General features: G+C 37.1%; 1 protein-coding gene across 1 annotated transcript; it reads right to left on the bottom strand.

The window, feature by feature from the left end:
• Window positions 1–10307: 10307 nt before the first annotated feature.
• LOC143030774 (uncharacterized) lies at window positions 10308–15584 on the bottom strand. Its single transcript, XM_076193985.1, has 2 exons — window positions 15530–15584; window positions 10308–12211 (listed from the first exon to the last, which is right to left on the bottom strand). Exon 2 carries the CDS (start codon window positions 12039–12041, stop codon window positions 10659–10661), a length of 1383 nt encoding a protein of 460 aa, XP_076050100.1. The 5' UTR covers window positions 12042–12211; window positions 15530–15584; the 3' UTR covers window positions 10308–10658.
• Window positions 15585–19222: the final 3638 nt, after the last annotated feature.

Genomic DNA, 19222 nt, shown 5'->3' on the forward strand with positions numbered 1-19222 from the left:
ATATATATATATGTAATACATCCTTGTGTGAGAAGTAAATTACTTCTAGTCAAACTATCCTAACCTGTCCCTACCTACACACAGGATAGCTTAGATTTTATCCTTCCTTCCGTCAAACACTTTAAAAAGGTGCTCGGTCGGACTAGATTTTTGAGTTGTACCATTCAGTGAAAAGAGCCACTTCAAATGAGTTATAAGTAATTTGCATGAATATTTTACGTTCCGTAAATCAACATATCTTATGCTTTCAGTGAGTGGATGAACAAATATTACAAAGAAAAAACAACAACAAACAAATAAGTATATAGATAAATAAAGAAGGGTACAAAAGTACAAATGACTGGAAATAAGAGATTTTGGTATTTTTCGCAAACGCCTACACCCACCCAATAATCAAGGATGACAGAATTCAATGTTTTGTGTGATTCCTTTACTGGTTTCCATTTGTCAGGGAATACCTTCGCCAGCCCCCCCCCCCCCCCCAAACACACTGGATTGTGCGATGAAGAAATTAATTTTGGCAGGAATAGAAGACCATAAAAAACTAAAATTTTTATATCCATCATCTTAGACTGAGGGGGGAATAATCTAGTCAGGCGAACCTTGCTTACCTATAGCTAGGTTAGGTTACACTCACCCCTACACCCCTACCCTGACGCTATTTTTAGAACATTCCGATATACTGTAAGTTAAATTACTTAATAGTATTTTTGAGGCATCATTTCATCTTGCGAAACATTTTGGTGCAAGTATTTGGTGTATTCCAGTCCCAAATAATGTATGTTACTCCTGTAACCCCCAAACTTTGCATTAAAGAAATTTTGCCGAGAATATGGTAAACTAAGAAACGTACTACTAATTTGCGTTTTTTTTTCTCTCTCTGGTCGTTCCATAACCAATCATGCAAGAATGTAAGCGGTGAATAATCGTTTTGACAAAAATATATTCTGCCTACCAAACGGTCTGTGCCCATATGCGATTGGATCTAACATCAAACCAGGCAAATTCAAGTTATGAACAGATAAGGAAAATAACCTCTACCACACAATAAATACACGACGAGTGACCAAAATATCACTTCCTTATCACTTGCATGATTGTTGACCTTCCAAATTCTATGCCATTTCTTACGTTGGATTTTCGTATCGAGGAAGAATAAGTGACGCCTCACTAAGAAGAATGTAAACAAATTTTTTTCTGATATTTATTTTCAACTTAATTCAAACATGCTTATTGAGGAGTCGGAATATAAAAAAGTTGTATACAATATATAAAATATATTTAAAAGGAATGAAAGAAATGAACCTAAAAATTTACTCCTGATAGAACAACATACGGTATACTAAATAAACTTACTCCACAAACTGAAGCAACCTGCTTAACCATATCGCCTACATCCATAATGGTATTTTTTTTTTTTTTTTTTTTTTTTTTTTAAATCTGCAATGAATATCAGTTGGAATTGTTGTATTAGCTAATAGTGACAATTGTCCAGCTCTTACCCGAGTGGAATCAGACTAATTGCATTTCTTAGTTTTGAGTTTAAATATGTGTCACTTGAGTTGTAACGGGGTTGTTACACAGGGGGGAGGCTTAATGTGGGCGAGAAATAGCGTTTTATCAACCCATTAAACCCCGATGACAAGATGTCTTGTCATTTGGTCAAATAAAACAAAAAATCATAAAACACCAAAATGTTTGATCAAACACCAGAAAAATATGACGTCAGTCCTCGCTTCGCTGCGAGCGAAGCGAGGACTGACGTCATATTTTTCTGGTGTTTGATCAAACATTTTGGTGTTTTATGATTTTTTGTTTTATTTGACCAAATGACAAGACATCTTGTCATCGGAGTTGAATGGGTTAACCTGTGGGGAATACCCAACTGGTGGAGAATGGCGGAGTTGCCAAGTGGGGAATGACCGGTTGGACAGAAGAACCACTGTCTTTTTTTTTTTTTCAATCGATGTGTTTTTGTTCCTTTTTGTTTGTTTCTGGTGTCTTCTTGTTGTCACATTTCGTGAATTTGTTTCCACCTACAAATAATCGATAGTGCTTCAAAATCTAATACATTACATCCAAATGTTGACTTACTTTACAAATCACAACCATTTACAGACTGTTTTAATAACAAAAACGACCAATATATGAGGTATTGTAAGTCATGTTTGGGTAAAAGTGACAACACGTACTAAACACTGCATGGGTTAAAATCGAATTTGTCAAAGACCGATGCTGTGGTGGGAAATAGAGAGTTGGCTCACTAAAAAGTGGGGAATTGGAGAAAAAAAGGTTAAGAACCCCTGCTCTAAAGTTTCCGGGCGAGAAAAAGGAGCATGTATGTGCAAAAACTCAAACCGCAACAAAACAAGCATGCGGTTGGGCAAACCTCCCATCACGCCCATATAAGCAAAGCTACCGTATATCAGTCCTACTGTATATTCTGTATATCCATGTAAGCACATATTTTTTCACTATGAAATATTACATATCGTGTTGGAAAACGTTACAATGACTTAATTATATTGCCATAATCTGTACTAAAAATCTGAAATTAATGGAAACTTTATGTATGAAAACGGCTGCCATATGAATAATGCATCACACTACTCGCATTATAAAATATAACGCCACTACTGTATTACTCCTTCTATTTTACTCTGAGTAACAATAACGCAGGAAATGTGATGAAACCAGTTCACAGAGTAGGAGGAAACTCGTGTACAACGCCGACATCGGTATCCACGTGTACCCACTCGCAACTCACGACGCGTCATAGTGCCGCAGTGGTTAAAAGTGAATCCGTTAATAAAAAATAAAAATAAAAAACTTCGTTGATAAACGGCATTTAAGAATTAAATAATAGTAAATAATGAAAACAGAAAACAAAAAATAAGAACAAAAAAGAACAATACATAATAACTACAGTCGTTTCCGCAGTCTCATCATCGAGGAAGCTTTAAGATGCCCTAATACTCAGGGAAGGATGTGTAACACGCAGAAAAATAAATTGACAGCTACATTTCATACAGAGCGCACAGAGGCACTAGAAGTCACGGAGGCTTTGCGATATATTATCACGAGGTACTTAGGAACAAACACATTCAAAATTACTACTAGACACTACGAACAATTTCTTTTTGGCTCGAATAATAACGAAACCAACCCATTTAACTAATATATTGAACTTAGTCTTCAACAACAATAAGTCATCATATGCCATCTTATATCACCCTTAAAAAGATTTAAATAAACTGTGGGTGTTGTTTCTCCAGGGACTCAATAAACACTGCTGAATATATAATCGTATTTATATTTACAGTAACAAATTACAAATAACAATGGTGTATACTCCAGCCAACTTTGCACTATGCTTGCGTAAACAGAACTATACCCGTCATAATCTGTCACGCCACTAACATTCTCGACGATTTTTTGTAATTACAAGAACATTTGTGCACTTTATGGTATAATCAAGACTTGAATTAGGAACAAGATTGGATCATCACACTAAAGATGAGATCAACCTTTCGTGGGGGAAGTGTAGGTATCTGCGTGACAACTGAAATAAGTTCCTCGTGAAAAGGCCGAAAAGGCTTCATTTCTATATTGGTCACCACGTTACGCCAATTATTTTTTATTTCTAAAAAAGCTGTATGGCACAGACCACATTTGAAGTGATTCTCCATTGTGCGTCACCACGTGACGTTTGAAGAAAAAAATGCTTTCTTGAGAAAGCTACAACGCCGAGGTCACACTTGAATAGGCTTCTCTCCAGTGTGGGTCATCACGTGACATTTGAGAGCACGCTTTCTTGAGAAAGCTACATCGCAGAGGTTACACTTGAAAGGCTTCTCTCCGGTGTGGGTCATCACGTGATATTTAAGGTTACGGTTTTGTGAGAAAGCTACCTCACACAGGTCACATTTGAAAGGCTTTTCTCCAGTGTGGGTCATCACGTGACGTTTGAGAGCCATTTTTGTTGCGTAAGCTCCATCGCAAAGATCACATTTGAAGGGTTTCTCTCCTGTGTGGGTCATTATGTGTCCTTTGAGATTACCCTTTGTTATGAAAGCTGCACCACACATGTCACACTTGAAAGGCTTCTCTCCTGTATGGGTCATCACGTGGTATTTGAAAAGACGCTTTGTTGAGAAAGCTGCATCGCACAGGTCACACTTGAAAGGCTTCTCTCCAGTGTGGGACATAAGGAGGTTTTTCATAGAAATCTATATTGAGAAAGTTGCATCGCACAGGTCACACTTGAAAGGCTTCACTCCAGTGTGGGTCATCATGTGCTGTTTCATATTACCCTTTATTGAGAAAGTTGCATCGCACAGGTCACACTTGAAAGGCTTCTCTCCAGTGTGGTTCATCATGTGCTGTTTCATATTACCCTTTTGTGAGAAAGCTGCATTACAGATATCACATTGGAAAGGTTTTTCTCCAGTGTGGGTCATCATGTGATTTTTGAGAGCACCCTTTGTTGAGAGAGCTGCATTGCAAATGTCACACTTGAAGGGCTCCTCTCCAGTGTGGCTCAACATGTGACGTTTGAGAGGATACTTTTGTGTGAATGCTGCTTCGCACAGGTCACATTTGAAAGGCTTCTCTCCAGTGTGGGACATCATGTGATGTTTGAGAGCAATCTTTCGTGAGAAAGCTTCATCACAGATATCACATTGGAAAGGCTTTTCTCCAGTGTGGGTCATCACGTGATTTTTTAGAGCACCCTTTGTTGAGAGAGCTTCATCGCAAATGTCACACTTGAAGGGCTTCTCTCCAGTGTGGGTCAACACGTGACGTTCGAGAGAACACTTTCTTGGGAATGCTGCTTCGCACAGGCCACATTTGAAAGGCTTTTCTCCAGTGTGGTACATCATGTGATGTTTAAGATTACTCTTTTGTGAGAAAGCTGCATCGCACATATCACACTCGAAAGGCTTCTCTCCAGTGTGGGTCATGACGTGACGCTTGAGAGCACGTTTTCCCGAGAAAGCTTCATCGCACAGGTCACATTTGACAGGCGTCTCTCCAGTGTGGATCATCTTGTGATATTTGAGAGCACGCTTTGTTGGGAAAGCTACACCACACAGGTCACACTTGAAAGGATTCTCTCCAGCGTGGGTCATCATGTACTCTTTGAGGGAACACTTTTGTGAGAAACCTGTATCACACAGGTCACACTGCTAAGGGTTCTCATCAATGTGTGTCAGCACGTGAGTACAGCAGACGCCACACACGATTCTATTATATGATGAATATACGGGATCTTCCAAGGAAATATTGACATTTACCCCTTGATCTGAAAGGAAATACATATAATGACTTCAACATTTTTTTAAAGCATGTAATAGTAGCAACACGAGCGCATACAATCACAGTGGGGCATTAACCAAAATGGAATAGAAGGAAACAAATAACTAGTATTAAAGGTGAAGCATAGAAGAAGAGACAAATTAAGGGTTGAGCAAATACTAACAATTATGAGGTTGTACAGATATTGCTAAAATTAATGTGACATCAATAATCATGAAATACTAAGGAAAATGAACGTCTGAATAAATATTGCAAAGAAATAGAGGACACGAGAAAAAGAGATCGATGTAGTAATATAATGTATGATGCAAAAGAATGGCTGGAAACAAAAAATATTTATCAAAGCATCGCAGACGACCACTACACGAGTAGACAACAAACATGGATGTTATAAATCATCGTTTGCCACCCACCATCCCCACCCCTAAATTCAGGGTGTGCAGAAAAACAAGTAACATTCCGCAGAAATACCACCAGAAGCCTATGATATATATATATGTATATATACACATATGTATATATATATATATATATATATATATATATATATATATATATATATATATATATATATGAAACTTGTTAACCCACTGTCGGAGAAAAGAAATCAGAAATACCAATTATCTGTATATTTCGACCACTGACTGTGGTCCTCTTCAGCAGAATGATACAAAGAATAGAGTTAACAAGTATAAATATGGACAGGGAGAGAACAATTATGAAACGCAGGCAAGGGGACTCAAGTTACTTGAGGTTGGTATGTGGGAATCTGTCCTGCCGCTTTCATAATCAATTTGTTTGCTACCATCCATGTGATCCAGTCTGGTGACCATTGACCTTTCGATAAATTAAAATTGGGTAGGTGTTTAATGAGAGAGGATTCAATAATTTTTCTTCGAAAACTACACTGGGATTTATAAATAATTTCAGCCTTTTCCCAATCCATGCGGTGGTCCTCCTTACTGGTGTGGAGAAACACAGCTGAATTTTCTTGTCCGTACTTAACGGAATTTTTATGCTCCTTTATTCTCGTGGTTAAGTCTCTTCCTGTTTGGCCCCAGTACATTTCATCACAGTCTTTGCAGGGAAGTTTGTACACACCGGGGCTGTTTTCTACGTTGGTGCGTCGGTGTACTTTCACTACTTTCCTGTAAGGAGGACCACCGCATGGATTGGGAAAAGGCTGAAATTATTTATAAATCCCAGTGTAGTTTTCGAAGAAAAATTATTGAATCCTCTCTCATTAAACACCTACCCAATTTTAATTTATCGAAAGGTCAATGGTCACCAGACTGGATCACATGGATGGCAGCAAACAAATTGATTATGAAAGCGGCAGGACAGATTCCCACATACCAACCCCAAGTAACTTGAGTCCCCTTGCCCGCATCTCCTAAGTGTTCTCTCCCTGTTAACTCTATTCTTTGTATCATTCTGCTGACAGTCAGTGGTCGAAATATACAGATTAGTATTTCTGATTTCTTTTGTCCGACAGTGGGTTAACAAGTTTCATTTTACCAATATGCTATTGCATTACGCTGTGCTAATATATATATATATATATATATATATATATATATATATATATATATATATACATATATATATATATATACATACATATATATATATATATATGTAATACATCCTTGTGTGAGAAGTAAATTACTTCTAGTCAAACTATCCTAACCTGTCCCTACCTACACATAGGATAGCGTAGATTTTATCCTTCCTTCCATCAAACACTTTAAAAAGGTGCTCGGTCGGACTAGATTTTTGAGTTGTACCATTCAGTGAAAAGAGCCACTTCAAATGAGTTATAAGTAATTTGCATGAATATTTTACGTTCCGTAAATCAACATATCTTATGCTTTCAGTGAGTGGATGAACAAATATTACAAAGAAAAAACAACAACAAACAAATAAGTATATAGATAAATAAAGAAGGGTACAAAAGTACAAATGACTGGAAATAAGAGATTTTGGTATTTTTCGCAAACGCCTACACCCACCCAATAATCAAGGATGACAGAATTCAATGTTTTGTGTGATTCCTTTACTGGTTTCCATTTGTCAGGGAATACCTTCGCCAGCCCCCCCCCCCCCCCCCAAACACACTGGATTGGCGAATGAAGAAATTAATTTTGGCAGGAATAGAAGACCATAAAAAACTAAAATTTTTATATCCATCATCTTAGACTGAGGGGAGAATAATCTAGTCAGGCGAACCTTGCTTACCTATAGCTAGGTTAGGTTACACTCACTCCTACACCCCTACCCTGACGCTATTTTTAGAACATTCCGATATACTGTAAAGTAAATTACTTAATAGTATTTTTGAGGCATCATTTCATCTTGCGAAACATTTTGGTGCAAGTATTTGGTGTATTCCAGTCCCAAATAATGTATGTTACTCCTGTAACCCCCAAACTTTGCATTAAAGAAAATTTGCCGAGAATATGGTAAACTAAGAAACGTACTACTAATTTGCGTTTTTTTTTTCTCTCTCTGGTCGTTCCATAACCAATCATGCAAGAATGTAAGCGGTGAATAATCGTTTTGACAAAAATATATTCTGCCTACCAAACGGTCTGTGCCCATATGCGATTGGATCTAACATCAAACCAGGCAAATTCAAGTTATGAACAGATAATGAAAATAACCTCTACCACACAATAAATACACGACGAGTGACCAAAATATCACTTCCTTATCACTTGCATGATTGTTGACCTTCCAAATTCTATGCCATTTCTTACGTTGGATTTTCGTATCGAGGAAGAATAAGTGACGCCTCACTAAGAAGAATGTAAACAAATTTTTTTCTGATATTTATATTCAACTTAATTCAAACATGCTTATTGAGGAGTCGGAATATAAAAAAGTTGTATACAATATATAAAATATATTTAAAAGGAATGAAAGAAATGAACCTAAAAATTTACTCCTGATAGAACAACATACGGTATACTAAATAAACTTACTCCACAAACTGAAGCAACCTGCTTAACCATATCGCCTACATCCATAATGGTAGTTTTTTTTTTTTTTTTTTTTTTTTTTTAAATCTGCAATGAATATCAGTTGGAATTGTTGTATTAGCTAATAGTGACAATTGTCCAGCTCTTACCCGAGTGGAATCAGACTAATTGCATTTCTTAGTTTTGAGTTTAAATATGTGTCACTTGAGTTGTAACGGGGTTGTTACACAGGGGGGAGGCTTAATGTGGGCGAGAAATAGCGTTTTATCAACCCATTAAACCCCGATGACAAGATGTCTTGTCATTTGGTCAAATAAAACAAAAAATCATAAAACACCAAAATGTTTGATCAAACACCAGAAAAATATGACGTCAGTCCTCGCTTCGCTGCGAGCGAAGCGAGGATTGACGTCATATTTTTCTGGTGTTTGATCAAACATTTTGGTGTTTTATGATTTTTTGTTTTATTTGACCAAATGACAAGACATCTTGTCATCGGAGTTGAATGGGTTAACGTGTGGGGAATACCCGACTGGTGGAGAATGGCGGAGTTGCCAAGTGTGTTTTTGTTTCTTTTTGTTTGTTTCTGGTGTCTTCTTGTTGTCACATTTCGTGAATTTGTTTCCACCTACAAATAATCGATAGTGCTTCAAAATTTAATACATTACATCCAAATGTTGACTTACTTTACAAATCACAACCATTTACAGACTGTTTTAATAACAAAAACAACCAATATATGAGGTATTGTAAGTCATGTTTGGGTAAAAAGTGACAACACTGTATATTTACGTACTAAACACTGCATGGGTTAAAATCGAATTTGTCAAAGACCGATGCTGTGGTGGGAAATAGAGAGTTGGCTCACTAAAAAGTGGGGAATTGGAGAAAAAAAGGTTAAGAACCCCTGCTCTAAAGTTTCCGGGCGAGAAAAAGGAGCATGTATGTGCAAAAACTCAAACCGCAACAAAACAAGCATGCGGTTGGGCAAACCTCCCATCACGCCCATATAAGCAAAGCTACCGTATATCAGTCCTACTGTATATTCTGTATATCCATGTAAGCACATATTTTTTCACTATGAAATATTACATATCGTGTTGGAAAACGTTACAATGACTTAATTATATTGCCATAATCTGTACTAAAAATCTGAAATTAATGGAAACTTTATGTATGAAAACGGCTGCCATATGAATAATGCATCACACTACTCGCATTATAAAATATAACGCCACTACTGTATTACTCCTTCTATTTTACTCTGAGTAACAATAACGCAGGAAATGTGATGAAACCAGTTCACAGAGTAGGAGGAAACTCGTGTACAACGCCGACATCGGTATCCACGTGTACCCACTCGCAAACTCACGACGCGTCATAGTGCCGCAGTGGTTAAAAGTGAATCCGTTAATAAAAAATAAAAATAAAAAACTTCGTTGATAAACGGCATTTAAGAATTAAATAATAGTAAATAATGAAAACAGAAAACAAAAAATAAGAACAAAAAAGAACAATACATAATAACTACAGTCGTTTCCGCAGTCTCATCATCGAGGAAGCTTTAAGATGCCCTAATACTCAGGGAAGGATGTGTAACACGCAGAAAAATAAATTGACAGCTACATTTCATACAGAGCGCACAGAGGCACTAGAAGTCACGGAGGCTTTGCGATATATTATCACGAGGTACTTAAGAACAAACACATTCAAAATTACTACTAGACACAACGAACAATTTCTTTTTGGCTCGAATAATAACGAAACCAACCCATTTAACTAATATATTGAACTTAGTCTTCAACAACAATAAGTCACCATATGCCATCTTATATCACTCTTAAAAGTAATTCAATAAACTGTGGGTGTTGTTTCTCCAGGGACTCAATAAACACTGCTGAATATATAATCGTATATATATTTACAGTAACAAATTACAAATAACAATGGCGTATACTCCAGCCAACTTTGCACTATGCTTGCGTAAACAGAACTATACCCGTCATAATCTGTCACGCCACTAACATTCTCGACGATTTTTTTGTAATTACAAGAACATTTGTGCACTTTATGGTATAATCAAGACTTTGATTAGGAACAAGATTGGATCATCACACTAAAGATGAGATCAACCTTTCGTGGGGGAAGTGTAGGTATCTGCGTGACAACTGAAATAAGTTCCTCGTGAAAAGGCCGAAAAGGCTTCATTTCTATATTGGTCACCACGTTACGCCAATTATTTTTTATTTCTAAAAAAGCTGTATGGCACAGACCACATTTGAAGTGATTCTCCATTGTGCGTCACCACGTGACGTTTGAAGAAAAAAATGCTTTCTTGAGAAAGCTACAACGCCGAGGTCACACTTGAATAGGCTTCTCTCCAGTGTGGGTCATCACGTGACATTTGAGAGCACGCTTTCTTGAGAAAGCTACATCGCAGAGGTTACACTTGAAAGGCTTCTCTCCGGTGTGGGTCATCACGTGATATTTAAGGTTACGGTTTTGTGAGAAAGCTACCTCACACAGGTCACATTTGAAAGGCTTTTCTCCAGTGTGGGTCATCACGTGACGTTTGAGAGCCATTTTTGTTGCGTAAGCTCCATCGCAAAGATCACATTTGAAGGGTTTCTCTCCTGTGTGGGTCATTATGTGTCCTTTGAGATTACCCTTTGTTATGAAAGCTGCACCACACATGTCACACTTGAAAGGCTTCTCTCCTGTATGGGTCATCACGTGGTATTTGAAAAGACGCTTTGTTGAGAAAGCTGCATCGCACAGGTCACACTTGAAAGGCTTCTCTCCAGTATGGGTCATCACGTGATTTTTGAGAGCAATCTTTATTGAGAAAGTTGCATCGCACAGGTCACACTTGAAAGGCTTCACTCCAGTGTGGGTCATCATGTGCTGTTTCATATTACCCTTTATTGAGAAAGTTGCATCGCACAGGTCACACTTGAAAGGCTTCTCTCCAGTGTGGTTCATCATGTGCTGTTTCATATTACCCTTTTGTGAGAAAGCTGCATTACAGATATCACATTGGAAAGGTTTTTCTCCAGTGTGGGTCATCATGTGATTTTTGAGAGCACCCTTTGTTGAGAGAGCTGCATTGCAAATGTCACACTTGAAGGGCTCCTCTCCAGTGTGGCTCAACATGTGACGTTTGAGAGGATACTTTTGTGTGAATGCTGCTTCGCACAGGTCACATTTGAAAGGCTTCTCTCCAGTGTGGGACATCATGTGATGTTTGAGAGCAATCTTTCGTGAGAAAGCTTCATCACAGATATCACATTGGAAAGGCTTTTCTCCAGTGTGGGTCATCACGTGATTTTTTAGAGCACCCTTTGTTGAGAGAGCTTCATCGCAAATGTCACACTTGAAGGGCTTCTCTCCAGTGTGGGTCAACACGTGACGTTCGAGAGAACACTTTCTTGGGAATGCTGCTTCGCACAGGCCACATTTGAAAGGCTTTTCTCCAGTGTGGTACATCATGTGATGTTTAAGATTACTCTTTTGTGAGAAAGCTGCATCGCACATATCACACTCGAAAGGCTTCTCTCCAGTGTGGGTCATGACGTGACGCTTGAGAGCACGTTTTCCCGAGAAAGCTTCATCGCACAGGTCACATTTGACAGGCGTCTCTCCAGTGTGGATCATCTTGTGATATTTGAGAGCACGCTTTGTTGGGAAAGCTACACCACACAGGTCACACTTGAAAGGATTCTCTCCAGCGTGGGTCATCATGTACTCTTTGAGGGAACACTTTTGTGAGAAACCTGTATCACACAGGTCACATTCGTAAGGGTTCTCATCAATGTGTGTCAGCACGTGAGTACAGCAGACGCCACACACGATTCTATTATATGATGAATATACGGGATCTTCCAAGGAAATATTGACATTTACCCCTTGATCTGAAAGGAAATACATATAATGACTTCAACATTTTTTTAAAGCATGTAATAGTAGTAACACGAGCGCATACAATCACAGTGGGGCATTAACCAAAATGGAATAGAAGGAAACAAATAACTAGTATTAAAGGTGAAGCATAGAAGAAGAGACAAATTAAGGGTTGAGCAAATACTAACAATTATGAGGTTGTACAGATATTGCTAAAATTAATGTGACATCAATAATCATGAAATACTAAGGAAAATGAACGTCTGAATAAATATTGCAAAGAAATAGAGGACACGAGAAAAAGAGATCGATGTAGTAATATAATGTATGATGCAAAAGAATGGCTGGAAACAAAAAATATTTATCAAAGCATCGCAGACGACCACTACACGCGTAGACACCAAACAAGGATGTTATAAATCATCGTTTGCCCCCCACCATCCCCACCCCTAAATTCAGGGTGTGCAGAAAAACAAGTAACATTCCGCAGAAATACCACCAGAAGCCTATGATATACATATATATATACATATATATATATATATATATATATATATGTATATATACATATATATATATATATATATTTATATATATATATATATATATATATATATATATATATATATATATGAAACTTGTTAACCCACTGTCGGAGAAAAGAAATCAGAAATACCAATTATCTGTATATTTCGACCACTGACTGTGGTCCTCTTCAGCAGAATGATACAAAGAATAGAGTTAACAAGTATAAATATGGACAGGGAGAGAACAATTATGAAACGCAGGCAAGGGGACTCAAGTTACTTGGGGTTAGTATGTGGGAATCTGTCCTGCCGCTTTCATAATCAATTTGTTTGCTACCATCCATGTGATCCAGTCTGGTGACCATTGACCTTTCGATAAATTAAAATTGGGTAGGTGTTTAATGAGAGAGGATTCAATAATTTTTCTTCGAAAACTACACTGGGATTTATAAATAATTTCAGCCTTTTCCCAATCCATGCGGTGGTCCTCCTTACTGGTGTGGAGAAACACAGCTGAATTTTCTTGTCCGTACTTAACGGAATTTTTATGCTCCTTTATTCTCGTGGTTAAGTCTCTTCCTGTTTGGCCCCAGTACATATCATCACAGTCTTTGCAGGGAAGTTTGTACACACCGGGGCTGTTTTCTACGTTGGTGCGTCGGTGTACATTCACTACTTTCCTGAATAAACTGTTGGGGTAATTAAAAATTAGTTTGACATCATCATTGGGCAAAAGTTTGGAAGCTGCATTGATGGAATCACTATATGGTAATAACAAGTTATTCTTGCTCCATTTAAATTTATCATCAGGGTTGGATGTTTTATAAAAATTGTGTTTTGCTTTCTTCAGGGCTTTGGACAAAAACCACCCTGGGAATCCTAGCTTTGAAAGTTGTGATTGAATTAATGTTAATTCTGCATCCAGATGTTGTGGGCTGCATATCCTGTATGCTCTAAGAAACAGGCCCGACGCTACACTAATATAAAATTTTAATTACCCCAACAGTTTATTCAGGAAAGTAGTGAAAGTACACCGACGCACCAACGTAGAAAACAGCCCCGGTGTGTACAAACTTCCCTGCAAAGACTGTGATGAAATGTACTGGGGCCAAACAGGAAGAGACTTAACCACGAGAATAAAGGAGCATAAAAATTCCGTTAAGTACGGACAAGAAAATTCAGCTGTGTTTCTCCACACCAGTAAGGAGGACCACCGCATGGATTGGGAAAAGGCTGAAATTATTTATAAATCCCAGTGTAGTTTTCGAAGAAAAATTATTGAATCCTCTCTCATTAAACACCTACCCAATTTTAATTTATCGAAAGGTCAATGGTCACCAGACTGGATCACATGGATGGCAGCAAACAAATTGATTATGAAAGCGGCAGGACAGATTCCCACATACCAACCCCAAGTAACTTGAGTCCCCTTGCCCGCATCTCCTAAGTGTTCTCTCCCTGTTAACTCTATTCTTTGTATCATTCTGCTGACAGTCAGTGGTCGAAATATACAGATTAGTATTTCTGATTTCTTTTGTCCGACAGTGGGTTAACAAGTTTCATTTTACCAATATGCTATTGCATTACGCTGTGCTAATATATATATATATATATATATATATATATATATATATATATATATATATATATATATATATATATATATATATATGTATATATATATATGTAATACATCCTTGTGTGAGAAGTAAATTACTTCTAGTCAAACTATCCTAACCTGTCCCTACCTACACATAGGATAGCTTAGATTTTATCCTTCCTTCCATCAAACACTTTAAAAAGGTGCTCGGTCGGACTAGATTTTTGAGTTGTACCATTCAGTGAAAAGAGCCACTTCAAATGAGTTATAAGTAATTTGCATGAATATTTTACGTTCCGTAAATCAACATATCTTATGCTTTCAGTGAGTGGATGAACAAATATTACAAAGAAAAAACAACAACAAACAAATAAGTATATAGATAAATAAAGAAGGGTACAAAAGTACAAATGACTGGAAATAAGAGATTTTGGTATTTTTCGCAAACGCCTACACCCACCCAATAATCAAGGATGACAGAATTCAATGTTTTGTGTGATTCCTTTACTGGTTTCCATTTGTCAGGGAATACCTTCGCCAGCCCCCCCCCCCCCAAACACACTGGATTGTCGAATGAAGAAATTAATTTTGGCAGGAATAGAAGACCATAAAAAACTAAAATTTTTATATCCATCATCTTAGACTGAGGGGGGAATAATCTAGTCAGGCGAACCTTGCTTACCTATAGCTAGGTTAGGTTACACTCACTGCTACACCCCAACCCTGACGCTATTTTTAGAACATTCCGATATACTGTAAAGTAAATTACTTAATAGTATTTTTGAGGCATCATTTCATCTTGCGAAACATTTTGGTGCAATTATTTGGTGTATTCCAGTCCCAAATAATGTATGTTACTCCTCTAACCCCAAACTTTGCATTAAAGAAAATCTGCCGAGAATATAGTAAACTAAGAAACGTACTACTAATTTGCGTTTTTTTTTTCTCTCTCTGGTCGTTCCATAACCAATCATGCAAGAATGTAAGCGGTGAATAATCGTTTTGACAAAAATATATTCTGCCTACCAAACGGTCTGTGCCCATATGCGATTGGATCTAACATCAAACCAGGCAAATTCAAGTTATGAACAGATAAGGAAAATAACCTCTACCACACAATAAATACACGACGAGTGACCAAAATATCACTTCCTTATCACTTGCATGATTGTTGACCTTCCAAATTCTATGCCATTTCTTACGTTGGATTTTCGTATCGAGGAAGAATAAGTGACGCCTCACTAAGAAGAATGTAAACAAATTTTTTTCTGATATTTATTTTCAACTTAATTCAAACATGCTTATTGAGGAGTCGGAATATAAAAAAGTTGTATACAATATATAAAATATATTTAAAAGGAATGAAAGAAATGAACCTAAAAATTTACTCCTGATAGAACAACATACGGTATACTAAATAAACTTACTCCACAAACTGAAGCAACCTGCTTAACCATATCGCCTACATCCATAATGGTAGTTTTTTTTTTTTTTTTTTTTTTTTTTTAAATCTGCAATGAATATCAGTTGGAATTGTTGTATTAGCTAATAGTGACAATTGTCCAGCTCTTACCCGAGTGGAATCAGACTAATTGCATTTCTTAGTTTTGAGTTTAAATATGTGTCACTTGAGTTGTAACGGGGTTGTTACACAGGGGGGAGGCTTAATGTGGGCGAGAAATAGCGTTTTATCAACCCACTAAACTCCGATGACAAGATGTCTTGTCATTTGGTCAAATAAAACAAAAAATCATAAAACACCAAAATGTTTGATCAAACACCAGAAAAATATGACGTCAGTCCTCGCTTCGCTGCGAGCGAAGCGAGGATTGACGTCATATTTTTCTGGTGTTTGATCAAACATTTTGGTGTTTTATGATTTTTTGTTTTATTTGACCAAATGACAAGACATCTTGTCATCGGAGTTTAGTGGGTTAGGAACATGATCTGGCGATTACAGGTTGGGATCCCAGGTGAGATAAGGTTTCCCACTATGCTGGCCTTCTGTCAGGTCCTTGACCTGGGCAGCCCTATGCCGGATACGTGACCTCGGCAGTCCCTCTTGCCGGATACGTGACCTCGGCAGTCCTCTTGTCAGATACTCGAACTAGGCAGTCCTATATACAACCGCGGCTGTTCGTTAATAGGTACAATGGGTGCTGTTGTTGTGGGTTTCCGCATGGGAGATGTTTTAGTTATAAAATATTGATATGGGTGTTAGTTCCTTTACATAAGGGATATTTATATGGTTGGTGAGCGTGGCTAAATATGGCGCGTGTGTGTATATATATATATATATATGTATATATATATATATATATATATATATATATATGCAGAATCCACTAGGAAGAGGAAAAACACACGGAGTCCGAGCACTTTCGTGATATATTCACATTATCAAGGAGTACAGAGAAGTGAGTACAAGTTAAAGGATTACAAAGGCGGAGCATGCCGACCATACGGAAACAGCATATTCCAAATGTGGACAAACTAACGATTTATATAGCTTGTTAATGAGTGATGGACTTTTGAAATCAAAAGATCGCGCAGCGAGTCCTAGAATCTTATTTGCTTTCTCAGAGGCTGAAATACACTGCTTGGTTGATTTGAGATCGTTACTGATAATTACGCAGAGATCTTTTTCACTATCCACTTTTGTTAACGAATTTCCAACTTGTAATCGTACTTACTGTTATTTTTACCTATGTGCATTACCTTGCATTTACTAGTGTTAAATTTCATTAGCCATTTTTCAGACCATTGCTGTAATTTATCTAAATCTTCTTGAATATCCAATTGGGGTAAGTGATCATTTGCCATTCCGCACAGTTTTGTATCATCAGCAAATTTGGAAACAGTAGATTTTAGTCCATGGTCTATATCATTTATATATACTATGAATAGAAGTGGCCCAAGAACGGAACCCTGAGGAACTCCACTTGTAACATTTTTCCATCTAGAAGTTTTTTCCATTTCAAACAACTGTTTTCGATCATTCAACCAATTACTAGTCCAACTTAATAGGCTACCACTTATTCCGTGTAAAGCTAATTTAGTAAGTAGTCTTTCGTGGGGGACGGTATCAAAAGCTTTTGCAAAGTCTAGATATATTAAATCTATATTGTTTCTTTTCTCATAACTCGAGATAACTGTGTTGTAGAATTCGAGTTAGTCACGCAAGAACGTTTCCGTCTGAAACCATGCTAGCTATCATTTATCAAACGGTTACTTTCTATATGATGTCCTATAGTATCTTTGATGATAGTCTCCATTATTTTTCCTACGATTGAAGTCAAACTTATAGGCCTATAGTTATTTGGTTTCTTTTTGTCACCTTTTTTGAATATGGGAGTAACGTTAGCTAGCTTCCATTCTCTTGGGACATCTCTAAGTTGTGATCGCTATTTGCAATAGTTTCACCGACTTCTACATCGGTTATCATGTTTTCGCGGCTAGTGATCAATAGGTCAAGTAAGTTTCCATGTCTTGTGGGCTCTTTTACATGTTGAGCTAAGTAATTGTCATCGAGAAAATCTATCAAGCGACTACCTATATGGCCATGTTGTAGGGTCATCCAATGTCAGTAAAATTGAAATCACCAGTAGAGTATGAATAGGACAAGTGAGACATTTACCTTCCTCTCTGATGCGTGAATGCTCAGGTTGGATCCCTCGGTGAGGTCGTGGAAAAAGAGAAATTTTGTCAAATCAACTTTTGAAATATGTACTATTTATATTGTTGACAATATATGAATCTAGTTTATATACTCCTAAACTATTATTAATAAGGTGGTTATAATTGTATATAGAGGGGTAGGTGGCGAGAATTTAATTTTTATGAGAGGAATGTTTGGTAAACAATAGCCGCGAAGAAGTTGCATAATCTCGCTCTTTGTTTAAAGATTATAAACAACCACTATGGACCAGATTTTAATGCTGATGTGACAATATGTAAACAAAGTCATTCATGCGCCGATATCGTGATTGCTTGTAACAGTCTTTCTCATTGGAGAAAGGGTTAAGGAGAAAATTTGATTGGTTCACGGGAGTAAAGTTATGCCCCTAGGGGAGGCAATTAGTTGTAACAGTAAAGATCATTGGACTAACGAAATCATGAGGTCGGTGCAGAGGTGGCTTAGTGAGTAAATTGAGGATTCCAGTGGAGAGTCTCTTGATGTAAATTGACAGGCCAAATGTAATATTATTCGGGAAGAAAAGAATTTTTTACCTCAATTTAATTCACCCCATAAAGAAACTATTTACTTCTTACAGAGAGATATGGTGAAAGACATACTCAGTTAAGACAGTGATGAAAAGAAAGTTGAAAGTGAAATACAAAACCATATAAGGGAACAGTAAACAATAGTAAATCAGTAGTTATGGAAAGGCAGAGGTTAAACAGCCATTAAAATAAATAGTAAATAAGTAATAATAGCAATTCTAACAACAAATATCAATAAATATATCAATAATAAATAATAACCACATGAAAGTGTCTTTTCTGATAAAGCTCACCATTGATGAAGCTTTAAGTTACCATAACAAAGACCTGGAGAAGGATGTGTTACATGCAGAAAAGTAAATTGAAAACTACATTTCATACAGAGTGGACAAGGGCACTAGAAATCGTGGAGGATTTGGAAATGATGTATGAAATTCTCTATAATGAGGTACTTAAAAACAAATGCAATCGAAACTACTACTTGACGCTACAAAAAAAAAAAAAAAAAAAATTCTTCTCTGCTCTAATAATAATGAAACCATCCCAATGAACTTTGACTTATTCTTCAACAACAATGAGTAAGTCATTGTATGCCATCTTATATCACTCTTGAAAATACTTCATTAAACTATAGGTATTGTCTCTCCAGGGATTCAATAAACCCTACTGAG

This window comes from Oratosquilla oratoria, chromosome 12, assembly GCF_046742065.1.
Source record: "Oratosquilla oratoria isolate Oo_2021 chromosome 12, ASM4674206v1, whole genome shotgun sequence".
NCBI lineage: Eukaryota > Metazoa > Arthropoda > Malacostraca > Stomatopoda > Squillidae > Oratosquilla > Oratosquilla oratoria.